General features: G+C 32.2%; 1 protein-coding gene across 1 annotated transcript; it reads left to right on the top strand.

Moving 5' to 3' along the window:
* The first annotated feature begins 505 nt into the window (after positions 1 to 505).
* On the top strand, positions 506 to 5,238 carry LOC113398081 (uncharacterized). The gene is made up of 3 exons (XM_026636662.2): positions 506 to 957; positions 3,924 to 4,210; positions 4,815 to 5,238. Exons 1-3 carry the CDS (start codon positions 574 to 576, stop codon positions 4,861 to 4,863), a joined length of 720 nt encoding a protein of 239 aa, XP_026492447.2. The 5' UTR covers positions 506 to 573; the 3' UTR covers positions 4,864 to 5,238.
* Positions 5,239 to 14,454: the final 9,216 nt, after the last annotated feature.

Here is a 14,454-nt window from a genome sequence, read left to right as displayed (position 1 = left end):
ACGACTGTATTCTTACGTCTCGTATAGACACCTCATGTACAATGACAGGAAGAAAAACATAAAACTTTTTATCTATCAATTGTTTACTGTCCTACAAAACTTTTTATCTCGGTTCAAGTAAGTAAACATCTTGAAATTCTTAAGAGAATTAGTGACGGAAAGTAGTTTCGTGGCTGTTATTTTTTGGTAAAATATTAAAAATTCCTTAACCAAAAAATATTTTTATAGCTTTTAAAGTAAAGGCAACAAAATCAGAAAATCACAAACAAGGAATGAGCATAAAAGGTCAAAAGAGCAAATATATTTTTGTATTATTTTAGATTATGATTTCTTGATGATAACCTGCTTTACAAGATGAAATATTTGCTGAAAAACGTAAAGAAGTTGTCCTATCTATGCATGAATTAAAATCTAATATATCTTGGTCGACTGTACGATAAACTGCATAAATGCATCGATGCATCCCTCTTAGTAACACCGCTGTACCGTGAAACTAAGCGCATATAAACGGTAACACTGTTCTAGTTTTAAACACAGTGCCCAATCCACCACGAACGTGCGAACGACGTCAAAATGGTGCCTAATTATCTCCTCGTATTGACCTTGGCAGTAGCCGTCAGCGCAAGAACTGCAACCACAAATCACAACAAAGTTGAAGAAGCGAGGAGTTCAGAGGACACCGTTTTGGGAGACCTTAAAGTCGCATACGAAACATATAGAGATTGCAGTGGTGGCGATACTGCGAACTGTCTTAAAGTTAAACTAGCCAAGTCTTTGAATAGGATATCGAAGAGCGACGACATTTCTATTCTAAGCGGCGTTAAGATAACAAAGAACCACGAGGCAGCCAAAAATGTGGAAGTTGAAGAAGCGATTCCGAGAGGTCTTGACGAGAGCTCATTGGACAACCTTATCTTGGACAAAATCGTTGGATTCATGCAAACTCATACCATCCAGGTAAATTGCCATGTTTTAATGGTAGCTCCAAAAATATACTCAATCGCAGTATTGTATCCTTTCTTAGACAATTATTCTTCAAAACACTTTCTTGGAAACTTGGGAACTTTTATAAAACAACTTGTAAACTGCATGAAATCACTGTCTACTCTGCAATAAAAAAAAATTATTTAATCAATTACAAAAACTATTGCACACACGTCTTCAAATAACCGTTTCGAACAAAATTTAATAGGTTTTTTACTTGAAAATAATTTTGGATGAACGGTTATTTTCTTGAATTAAACTATTAGTAAATTAAGAAAAAAAAAAAATATTTTGAAAAAAAATACGCACCCATAATTGCAACAAATACAAATCTAAATAGATATTGGAAGTCAGGTGGTTCTTTGAATACAAAATTATGGATATATTTACTTTGAAGAATTCAACTTGATCTCTTTGGGCTCAGTTTCTCTACTGGTTTAATTGCTATTTCCAATCATAACGAGCTTGACAACCTATTGACAAGTTTTCTAAAACACTCTTTCATTGCATTCGTTTGTATTTTATACATTTAAAATTTCATAATGTTTATTATTATTGCGTGGTTTTCATAACGAAAAATAGCTTGCTTTTTGGAGCTAATAATGATTCTAATGCAGTCGCCATTGTTCAGGGATGTATTAAAATCATACTTAAAATTCGACGTTGAACTCGATCGTGAAATGTTAGAAATCTACTTAAAATCTTTAATAATAGTATAGTAACAGCCTGTAAATTTCCCACTGCTGGGATAAAACCTCTTTTCTCTTTGAGGAGAAGGTTAAGACCATATTCCTCCACGCTGCTCCAAAGCGGTTTGCCGGATTCACACGTGGCAGAGTTCGTTGAAATGAGATACTTGTAGGTTTCATCACGATGTGTTCCTTCACCGCCGAGCACGAAATTAATTATAAATACAAAGTAAGCACATGAAAATTCAGTGGTTGCCTGGGTTTAAACCAGCAATCATCGGTTAAGATATACGCGTTCAAACCACTTTATCTGGCTCAAAATCTCTAAAGAATATACGAATCAAAATATTACCGTATCGAATATATTCGGTTCGAGCATCGATTTTCATACGTATTACTGATATTGGTGCCTGGTTGCTATTTTATTTTATAATAGTAATATAACCAGTGAAAACTAAATATAATGATAGATAACTCACATGACCATTGGATATCCGTATTGTCAGTGGAAAAGAAAGAGATGAAGCATCAAAGAAGAATTAAGTATCATCTTTATTCCCACTGTTGATGACGATATGTTTTAAAGAAAGTAATCATATTTTAATGTCTAAGATACTTAAAGGATCAAAAAACTATAGTAACAATTTTCAGTTGTAAGAATTTCAGTAATTAAGCATAACATTTTTATTCCTTTAGCTGCTTATAAAACGATTCATTAAAAAAATCAGTCGTAATCGTAAGTGGTAAATATAACACACTTTCATTAAATATTTGATTGTTATTATTTTTTTATTGATCAAGGGAGACGAGAGAATTATCCACCAGATCTCAAGTGAGCATCTAATTATGGACTAAGTATTTCCTTAACCAACACACCAAAAAAAAAAATCAAGCTAAATATACCTTAGATAATAATTCTCTCTATAAGATTTGCATTAAGCTATTTAGCATTAACAAAACGCAATCCAGACATAACTGATTCAATCATTTAAACCAGCCTATAATATATAAAGAGGTGTTATATTAATAACGATAAAAGATTAATAAGGAAATCAACAATGTGCACTTCGCGTAACACTTACATAATAATAACAAGGTTAATGTCAGTTTATCAGTTACGGTATCAAATGATTAGTATTCTTCATGCGTTTTAAACATTAAATCTATAAAGTTCAACCGTTAATCTATTACGTTATAAATGAACTTGGAACGTTACATCATTTAAACTTAGTTAGATAAGAGCATTAACCCCGTATTTTTCTTAAGTTATGTATTTAAATAGTTGGTTATACGGCCCTGATTATATAGGAACATATGACGTCACTATAATTAAATATGACGGATGACAGTTGTCAGTGTCAAATTTGTTGAAAGGTCGATTAAACGTTATTGGCCCTACCTATAAATATCGTTTATGGGTTAATAAATTAAATGTTTTGTCTTTTTCTGTCGAATTTGAAATCAATAATGGCAAAAAGAGATAAATCAGTGTTTAACTAATCACCTGCTAAACTACGCTTAGTAAGGTCGTTAGTGGTTCGAATAATATTTAATCCTATTTAACTTGAACAAACTATATTATGATATCCCTATATGTTATGATAATGTCAAAATAATTCAATTTTTAATTTTCATATCTACTAAGTAGAAATTCATAAAAAAAATCATCAGAAAAATGTATCACACATGGCTGATAAGATTTGAAAAAAAAAAAAAAACAGTTAAAAATCAATTTAATTCACTCCATAATAATATTTTGAATATCGATTTATTAGCCAATAAAACCTCCTCGCTGCATTTCCGGTAAAACAATTCACATAAACATTAGAAAATGGTCATTAGCACGAAGCATTTTGCACATACCGTGCGTCGACGCACCGTGACTGCTTTCACGATCACATATAATTGCTTGCAATTAATTCATTTTTGCTTTTTTCCTTGACACACTCTATTAAGTATTCTTACTACGGTTTCTTTTGCTAATTAGATATGATTAACAGATTAATAGTGTCACGATTTCAATATTATTAAAATGGTTGTATGATAGATTTTAGATGTTTTTTTTTTAAACTTTATTTTCTATTCTTAAATATAATCAATTATTATTATTATTTTTGGATTTTTTTTTTACTTTAGCAGTCTTTTGTTTTTCTTTTTAAATGTTTTAAAGGAGAATATAGTAAAAGAAACATTTTACCAAAATGATAAATTTAGAAATTGTCTACAAAAAATATATTTTCCGTTTTCCAGGTTCAATTCCCAACCGGTTCGGATCTGCAGCGCGCATTCGCTGAAGACCGTGGAAGGAGGAAGAAGTTGGCCCCCCTCCTCGCCATCCCCCTGCTGATCGGGGGTATGATGGTCCCGTTGGCATTTGGGGCTCTCGCGTTATTAGCTGGCAAGGCTTTGATCGTGTCTAAGCTGGCTCTGGTCCTGGCCGGTATCATTGGTCTGAAGAAATTGCTGTCATCTAATGGAACTGGTGAAGCTCATGAAGTAGTGGTCTCAGCTGGACATGGAGGAGCTGGGTGGAGCAGGTAAATCAAATAATGTATCTTTATATATTTAATTTATATTATATATATGCATAGATGAAGTTTTTCGTGAACGTAGCTTGTACTATGAGAAATAAGATTGTTGTGTTGTTTTTTTGTGCCATATAGGTTGGTAGTCTCTGTAGCTTAGCGGTCACCAATGTCTATAAACATTGATACTACAAAATATCAATCATTCCTCATATCACAATCACAACCAATCTTGGGAACTAAGATGTTATGTTATGGTAACCAAATTGGAATACAACAAACTAAGTATTGCTGTTTGGCGGTTGAGCAAATGATAAGGGGGTAGATACCTACAGAGACTTGACTCCAAGCCCTACAACGATGTTATATTGTGAGAAACATGCAATAAGACTTAAGCATTGGTCATTTCAAATTCTCATCACATAAAATAGTATATTGATATCAATATTTCTTATTCAATAAATATACTAAATGAGTTTCGACATAATTTAATTCCTATAATTTATTGAAAATATATTTAATGTCTTTGTTATTGTACTGCAATAAAATTTAAACATGGAACACAATTGTACAAAATAGTTTTTGTAATTTATAAATCATTAATTTATTATTTCAGGTCCCTTGAAAGTGCCCACGACCTAGCATACAACGCTTACGCCCAATAAAACCGACACATCAGTATTTAATTAAACGAAATTAACTTATTAACACGTTTATAGGTTATTTATAGTACACAGACCCGCCAACATTAGAGAAAAAGGTCCTTCTTTACAATCGTTACATAAAAAATACCTTTTAAATATACGCAGCAAATTGACGTTTTAGGTTATCTTTCCTTATTCTTTATAAAGTGAGGGAAAGAGATGGATTTATTGACGAAGGTAAAATAGGACTTTTTAGTAGGTATCATTTAAAATGTAACAGATTATAAATGATGCTTTAATATTTTCCAATTATAATGAAAACATCCAATGAAAATAATATTATGCTAAGTACAATACGTATTATTTGGAAAATATAATTTATTATTTATTTATTTATTTATTAAAAGATTGATTTTATTTATGACCAAGGCTTGCAACGGATCACGATTTTGCAATTGAGAACATGGGATTTTATTTTTTTTTTTCGAATATTTTTACCTCATTATACTAGTACTTGTATTTATTCGTAGAAATATTTATATGTAAATATTTTATATAAGTAATATGTATGTAGAGCGAGTCTTTGGAATTTGCTTTAAAATAAATATAAAATAATAGTATTCCATAAATATTATTACTAGTTAAAATAATGTACATATCATGGGCATATTAATATAAATATATTATATATTTATTCGTATTTATATATATATTAAATATTACATAAATAATTTTGAAAATGTTTAATATAGAATTATAAATATATATATATAATAATGTACATATGTAAATAAATATCGCATTTATTTAGTTTATCAATATTAAAAGAAAAGTATTATCGAACCAAATATGTATGTATATTTATGTATTATATTTATTATTCTATAGATCTCATTATTAATATATGTATAAATTATATTTATATACTTTATTCCCGAACGCAAAACAATGTAAATAAATTTGATACGTTTTTATTAATCTTTGTATTACTTTCAAGCTAATTATTTGACTTATTAATGATGATATGAATTAAACTGTTGAGTAATGAATGTTTGAGTTTTATTTGCGATATTGAATGTTAACTCGTGAATATTCAATTACGATTATGTATAAGGATCTCTTAAAGTTTCATCTTTAAAGCATGCCTTTTATGCTTAGTTCGTATATGACTATATATGAGATATACTAAACCAATATACATAAAACTTATAACAGAATATGCAACGCGTTTCGGAGATGATTAGTATATATTATTATTCCCCTTTCCTTCATAGCTCTACAGGTGCTGGCTCTCGCTGTCACCTAACTGTGATATCAATTTTCTAACAGTTACCCTGTACCAGTTTAAGAAACATTTTTCGACCAGTACACGTGTTCCCTTTTATAACCTGGGTTCCTTTAAACGAGGCGAGAAGAGGATACTTGCGGGCCGGCATGACGAGGTACGGTAGTTAGAGTATTTAATTATTTATATTTGTTTATTTTTATTTATTTTACCCGAAGCCGGGTTTTCATTTAGTCAGGATATAAATTGTCATGTTTCTACACGTAATCATAGCTTCAAATTTTAAGTTGTACAAAGGTAATTATTATTATAGGATTCTTATTCCTGATGCGCTCTCAATTTAGACGGTTTATCAGTCTGCTGCCACGTTTATCGTACTGTGCTGTAGCAATGGGATGCATCCATCCTCCTTTATTAATAACTCTAATCTATTAACTGTAAAAGATAAATCAATCAAGTTAACAATTTTAAAGGTAATAAAACTTTAAATAAATCAGCGTAAACATTTATAAGTGCCTTTTACGACTTTAAATAACGGTAAACACTTTAACGTGTAAGTGTTAAAAATTGAAAGTATCAAAATAAGCGTGATAGTATAATGATACAGCAATTTCATGAAATAAATACTGTTTTTATCATTTGTTATTTGTGTTAAGTCGTTTTGATACTATAACGAGTAATTTGAAATAAATATATATGTATGTATGATTAAAGAGTCGTGAGGCCTGCAGTGGGTACTGTTAGTATTATGTCGTATTAGTACAGGTGGTGATAATAAATAAATAATAAATATTGAACAACATCACATACATTACTCTGATCCCAATGTAAGCAGCTAAAGCACTTGTGTTATGGAAAATCAGAAGTAACGACGGTACCACAAACACCCAGACCCAAGACAACATAGAAAATTAATGAAATTTTTCTACATCGACTCGGCCGGGAATCGAACCCGGGACCTCAGAGTAGCGTACCCATGAAAACCGGTGTACACACTACTTGACCAAGGAGGTCGTCAAAAGGAGGTGATGTATCATTAGATACCAGTTGATAATATCCTTCGGAAGGAATGACTGTCGTTTGCACTAAAAATATACACTCCCTTTTACGCCATTATCTTCTAAAATCACGATTTGATTTGATCGATGAGATCAAATGCATGGTCTACGATTTTCTGTACATTTCAAGGCATATACTACCACGTTGTTACCCATACTGTACAGCCATTATATAAGCTAGCTACAAAACCATCGAGACAGACAAATGTTTTATCATATGTCGTCCTGACCGATTTCGGCCATGTGCAATCTCAAACGAGACCAGCCGACTATGCAAGATATATATTAGTGCACTTGTGTGTGCACAAACACAGATGCACACTCTATTCACTCATTCTCATAATCCGATGCGACCGTGGTGCAGAGCAAATAGCTTTACGTGCTTTCCGAGGCATAGTCGTACACCATTCCAATGTCCAGTTTCCAAGAAAGCCCGATAACTTTTTACTGGCCCGACCTTAGGTTTGAACCCAAGAATTCGGGATTTGCGGCCTTATATTCGGCCACCAGACCAACAAGGCCGACAATTTATTGTAAACAAGCCATGTGGTATTTTAATACATTTGAAGTCTGGTTGGCTGATATTAGGGTTTTTGAACCAAGAGAGAAAGCTTTGAGGTTTTTATGGTCAAATAGTAATTACAGTCATAAATATTTCCGAAGCGTCATGTTATGGTTATAAATTATAGTTTAAATGAAAGTATTAACTCCCTTCAATGGTTCCAAATTATACTAATTCTTTAAAATTGTCCTTATTGTAAAAATATATATTGTAAAAATATTGTGATGATGATCAATCTAAGTATCTTTCTGAGCCAAGCTAAGTGCACAGGTTCACTCTAATAATCCGATGGGATAGTAATACCTACAAAACTGAAAAATATTTAAGTACTGGACGAATATTTCGACGGAAAAACCAAATAGGTTTTATATGGCTTGACTCAAGGTTCGAACTCAGGACCTCGTTTTCAGCGGTCTTATAAACTGGTCACTAAACTAACGAGGCGTGTAAGAACATAACAGTATAGTTAGTGGTTTGTTTGACTATTAATCCGACCATAGGATTTCATTTAGTTGAAATATAAGAAATGAAAACTTCTGCGTTTTCACACATTCGAAAAATAATCACTGTATGTGGTAATCTTACCACAGTGTTTACGATTAAATGAGACGTTGTTTTGCGTCCAAACAATGATACTTCTATTGCTTTGCATTGCTTGAAGTAAGTAAAGTAAAAAGTAACAAACTGTTACGGTCCCATTGCTGAGCTATGAGGTCACAGAGGTTCTCTCAAATCTATGCAAATGCGGATTGATTGGATATTGGATACATGTGACAGATGTTCCAACTATATTTTTTGCGCTATTTGCCTCCAACAATACGAGACAAATCATAAACAGAAATTAAGATTTGTTTTTTTTTTATTCAGTTCAATTTTAATCTTAGATTGAAATTCAACTGTTATAGCCATTGGACCATCTTGGCTCCAAGTTTTGAGTGAGCCAATTTAATTTCAGGCACCAGTGACATGACAACTTATTAAGTTGAATCATCAGTTCTGTGATATATTAAATAATGTACTTAATGTATTAGATATTATTCATTCATTCATCATCACAAATCAAAATTTAATATCACTAATTCAAAAGATGGCGCATGATTCTTTCTTATTCTATTTTCAAATTTTATTTTTTTTATTCCATTCAAACATTGACTGCTGTGAAAAGACAATTTTGTCAGGACTATAACTCAACCTTTAGCAGGTTGAGTTAACAGTATAGATCTAGCCACTCAACTTGGAGTGACCTGTCTTCATGATTGCATTATACCATCACCCCTCGGCTATTCGACGATCAAGTAGCAATACATTGTTTTGCTGTATCGCAGTTTCAAACTTGAGTTAGTCATATTAAATACAACAACAACTACAAAGATTTAAGATTTAATGCAATCTATCTCAAATTCAATACGAGAAATGATTAGCAGTCGCAAGCTCTTGCTAGTCTGGTAGATAGCTTATAACTCTCCAAGTTCCGAGGTCCTGAGACCCCGATATCGGGTTCTTGCTGGCAAAATTCTAAATACCAGCCTGGTATTTGAAACTTAATTCAATCAAGATTACGTAAAAAATTACTATCTCGTTACTAGAGATATATCTGTATCACAATTACACGATTTTTGAGAGCAATATAAGGTCCTTGACCCTCACGTTAGAAAGTCGACGACTAAACAAAGGGATTCCTTCACGAGAAACGTTTCGAATGATTACAAGCCGACAAAAAGGGCTTCTTTGAAATTAAAATAGATAAAATACATCAGAATGAGAAAGTTCTATGATGTGATTGGACATAAAAACAAAAGAGACGAAAAATTTACAGATGTGTTATATTACTCCAATTTTTATTGGCTGCATACAATTTTTTCTTTAAATATTTCAATCTGTTCCTAGGTTGGTATCAGGGCCGGATCTACCATATGGCTTTTTGCGCTTCAGCCCAGGGCCTCGTGGATTGAAGGGGGCCCCAGCTAAGTCAAGTCAAAGTCAAAAATAGACGGTAATGCGAAATAATTCATAACTTTATTAAATTAAACAGATCGTATGGTTTGCAGCGAGTCCTGCAACCTGCAATCCCATTCAATTAATTTAATTGAAGTCTACGTTCAGATACGTCTTAGGTGGACCCCTAAGTAGTGTTAGCCCAGGTACCCCTAAACTTACGGTCCGGCCCTGGTTGGTATAGCTAAACGAGGGTAAAATAAGAAAGATTAACCCTTTAATCAGGATTGATATAATAGTTTTATTTACTATTTAAAAATAGAATTATATAAATAAATTTAAAAAAATCGAACATTGTTTTTATAAATTGAATTTAAGAACTCTTTGAGGAACATGTATGAATATAAATCATAAGTAATAAGTAGCAGTAAGATATACTTTTCATTTTTGTAATTATATAACTTTTTTATTCAGTATTTCTATTGCGTACTAAGCAAGATCGTGTCGCTTATTCAAAAACCATTATCAAAAAGGAAGGGTTTTTGCCATATATCAGAAAATAGCCACTTTAAATTCAAACGATGATTTATTAAGATCATACATTAATCAAACTCATTAGTTAATTTGCTGTTATGGTAAAAAGACCCGATTCTTCTTTATTATTACCAAGAAGGAAGGTCAGACAAAGCTTGCAAATATGTCTGCAAGATCCATTCCATGCAAAATGCATACAGCCCCAACTCGAAACAGGAATAATTTATACTAATATTACAAATGCGGAAGTATGTCTGAAAGTATGTCTGTTTATCAAGCTTTCAGTACTAAATCAGTGAACCATTAATTGGTAAGAAGCTTGGACCTCAAAGAAGGACATAGGCTACTTTTTATGCCCAAAACCTACGATCGTCCCCTAAAACAGGCAATGCCGCAGTCGAAAACTGACAAATGACAAATTATGATGATAATTAATAAGTAGCAAAATAAAACGGAGAAAACACAATGATGAGAAAGACCTTTCAAATGTGTATCAATGTAATCCACCAAAGCCTGTTCCATTGGGGCAAGTCATCATTGCGATAAGCTCAGAATCTTCTCAAAAGTCTACTTCTGTTTACTTTTACTTTATAAACGACATTAGTATTAAAAAAAAAACTACCTATTATTGTGGATATAATAAAAAAAGATGTATTATCTCCAAAAAGTCAATAGCCCAATCTTTTATAATCTGTTCTATGTCATTACACGTATAATGCCGTACGTAACTTTCTTTTTTTTATAAAAAAGTTGACCATGGACTTACTTTCGTGATGTAACCTCATTATTCGTAAAGAATTTGTGCCGTTCATTGTTATTTTTAGTCTGTGGTAACAGTTTTGGCGCGTAAAAGACATTTGTTCTTTTTAAAGGTTCGCGGTATGCTATATCATAAAAATTTACGTAGGCTAATACATCCAAGATATGCATTTAAGCGTATCTAATAATGTATTTAAGGAACAGAGGAAATTAAGTATTTATGAGATTATTTTATCCTATCTGGAAATAATCTTACTTATATTATAAATGTATCAACAGAGCGGCTGTAAGGATCAAAATGGAATTTGGCACAGAGATAGTTTCTAGCCGTATAGTATATAGGTTACTTTTTATCCCGGAAAAATGTGCCTAAAATCTGCACTTCTCCCTCAAATGTGGACGAAGCCGCAGAAACTAGTAATCTATAAGTTTTATAACAAAACGATTTCATTCCTTAACATTTATTTTCCCAGTTACACGGTAATACTCTATTTTAATTCACCTGACATCTAAATAGTTTATATATAACTCAGGTCATAGAGCTTATAGGATCTTAGGGTCTACTAGAATGTAGTTCTGAGTAGGTACCACCAACTCATCGATTGTATTAACATCAACATTCCTTAGAGCACTGTGTTCCGGTTTGAAGTATTAGTAAGCCGTATGATATGCTCAAAGGATATAACATTTTAGACCTAATGGCTTGCAGCGTTATATTGTATGGAGTGTTTTAAATTTCCGTCATGTTTAAAGAACAATTGATGACCGAACATAAAGTGGCCTATTTGCTCAGTTGCCAGTTCAAAATAATAATACGATAATAAATTTACATTGACTATGATTGGGTGAATGCCGATTCCTTATCACAAATTTTTCATTCGAGTTCTAAATTCAAATGCAGTTTTTTTTACAGAATGAATCCACACGTAACACTTATCATCGTCAAATAAATGTTCCCTGATGTCGATGTTATAGTTTATGTGTTTTTAGATCTGTTTGTATATATGTTGTAATATGTCGCATGTATGTAAGTGTTACTTTCGTCTCGCGTACCTTGGGTACGAATGACGATATTGACTTTAAACTTACTTCGTCTGACGCGTAATTGCATAATGAACAACGAATGTTTTCGTTACACACATCTGTACTAATATTACAAATCTGTCTGTTGCTCTTTCACCGCCAAACCGCTAAAACAAATTGAATTAAAATTTAGTTTGAAGCTAATTTGAACTCCAAGGAAGGACCGAAGCTCTTTTATGCCTAATACCTGACAACTAAAACGCGAGCGAAACTGCGGACGGCAACTAGTTTCTTGTAATAAACTATGTATGTATCCCGTCAGGGATGAACATTGTTGGAAAGGACTTTAATTGTGATGTTGACAGTGAAGATAGAACATAAAATAAAATACGGTTTGTATATTAAGCAGTATTCATATGTTTATACCCTAAAGTAGAGGCAGACGTGCAATCGTACCTATGCTGAATCAAGCACAGACTACGTTCTTAAAACACTTTATGTAGTAGAATTATGTAGGAAAATAATATACCTTGTAAAATGTATCCTAATAGGCTGGAATACCTAGCTAGCCTGATTTCAAATATTTTAAGGATATCGCTGTCCTCGACTTTGTATAATCAATATTTTGTATTTAAATTGTAAACTTATATAACTGCGATGTATAGGTTAGTTATTATTAAAAATATACTCACGTCAATATTTGAAATGTTATTTTTGCATAACCGTTTTGATATTGGGAATCGATTCACGCATGCGCAAAAATGCGTACAGTGAGAGTGCTCGGGAAAGTATTTCTGAGCGATAGAGGTCATCACCAATACTCAACGAGTCGCACCTGATTTTGCATAATGTCTGAATCACAAAGGCGAACAAAATGATTTTGATATGGTTTGAATATACGAATAAATTTATTTATTTATTGGGAAAGTTACATTGGTACACAGCACTAGGTACGTACGATAACAATTTCAACGGGATGCCCTAATCGAGGTGTTACGTCATTACAGGCGTTAATAACACGTTGCAAAAAAATTAACATCAAGTAAAATTTATAAAATTAATCACAATAATAAAATAGTTAGTGTTATGAAAATGAATCAAACTAAATTAAATTCTAAGATCGAGGTAAGATTCTCGTTCATTTAAAAATAACTTTTTTTTGAGGACGAATATGTTGAGTCTTGAATTATATTGAAATTATAAAGGTGGAGTTTTTCTGGTAGGACGCGCTAATATGAGTTAAGTTTATTGAGGTTAAAAAACTCAAGTGCGTAGACTAATCACAATGATTTGTGAGTTGACTGGTTCATTTTCACGCCCAGCGAATCGAAATTACAATTCAACGAGGCTCGAAACCAAAATAATAGTAGAGTATTCTTTATCAAATACTATATTGGAAGTAGTTTTGAATCGTCATGTCACAAGATTAAATTTAATGTAAAACTCAGAAATTCAGTAGTAACTCATAGACAATAAAATTGATGAAAGATAGAAAGACTTAAGCGCCAGAATGGTAACTTTGGGAAACGAGGTTTAAAGTTAAGTTGGTAAACGTTAATTTCCAAAACTGCGATTTTGGCGTTTCAGCGAGTCTTCCTTTTCATTGACAATGTAATATGCCTGTATTGTGTAATAACCCTGACCAATTAACGTTAATAAATATGAGATTTCATTTGTGAATAGACAATGTTTGAAATTGCCAACATTATACGCAGTCGTCACGGAGTGGAGCAGCTATTTTTATTTTTATTTTTTTACTTTTAATATATACACTTAAAAGTAAATGTAAATATATATATACATATATATATATATATCATGTCGTGCTCGGCGGTGAAGGAAAACATCGTGAGGAAACCTGCATGTGTCTAATTTCAACGAAATTCTGCCACATGTGTATTCCACCAACCCGCATTGGAGCAGCGTGGTGGAATATGCTCCATACCTTCTCCTCAAATGGAGAGGAGGCCTTAGCCCAGCAGTGGGAAATTTACAGGCTGCTTATGTTATGTTATGTTGTCGTAAATGCACCACAAATAAGACGAATCGCTTTTGTTCCGTCTACGATAGTTTTTGTTAATTTCGATTCATTTGTAATATAAGGTGATCATTGAGACTATTCATTTGATTTTTGGAGTAAACACTGATTTTAATTATATTCGAAGAAGTAAATTGAATATACAATTGATTTTGACGTTTTATCTTGGTATCCGATTGCATCCAAGTCATAAATCATGGCTATTCCTGAAAGGTGATCTCTCGCCTTTAAATATAAATAAATCTTATGTAAACAAATGATTTTATATAAACATTTTTTTAATAATTATAGTTTATTATCAAATGTTTCGATTATATATATACTTGTATTTAAATATTCTTAAAAATACTAACGACGGTATATATTTTTTTAAATCAGATTTTGGTGATGACTTCGGTTTTTACGTTATACGAAACAA

Source organism: Vanessa tameamea, chromosome 24 (assembly GCF_037043105.1).
Source record: "Vanessa tameamea isolate UH-Manoa-2023 chromosome 24, ilVanTame1 primary haplotype, whole genome shotgun sequence".
Lineage (NCBI taxonomy): Eukaryota > Metazoa > Arthropoda > Insecta > Lepidoptera > Nymphalidae > Vanessa > Vanessa tameamea.
Note: the sequence above shows the minus strand (reverse complement) of the source record. Positions and strands in the feature narration are given on the sequence as shown.

What these genes read in the sequence shown, in the direction of transcription:
- LOC113398081 (XM_026636662.2), top strand. Translation starts at nt 574, where the DNA reads ATGGTGCCTAATTATCTCCTCGTATTGACCTTGGCAGTAGCCGTCAGC. An exon ending in TGCAAACTCATACCATCCAG is followed by an intron (nt 958 to 3,923) that starts GTAAATTGCCAT and finishes TCCGTTTTCCAG; the next exon opens with GTTCAATTCCCAACCGGTTC. An exon ending in GGAGGAGCTGGGTGGAGCAG is followed by an intron (nt 4,211 to 4,814) that starts GTAAATCAAATA and finishes TTATTATTTCAG; the next exon opens with GTCCCTTGAAAGTGCCCACG.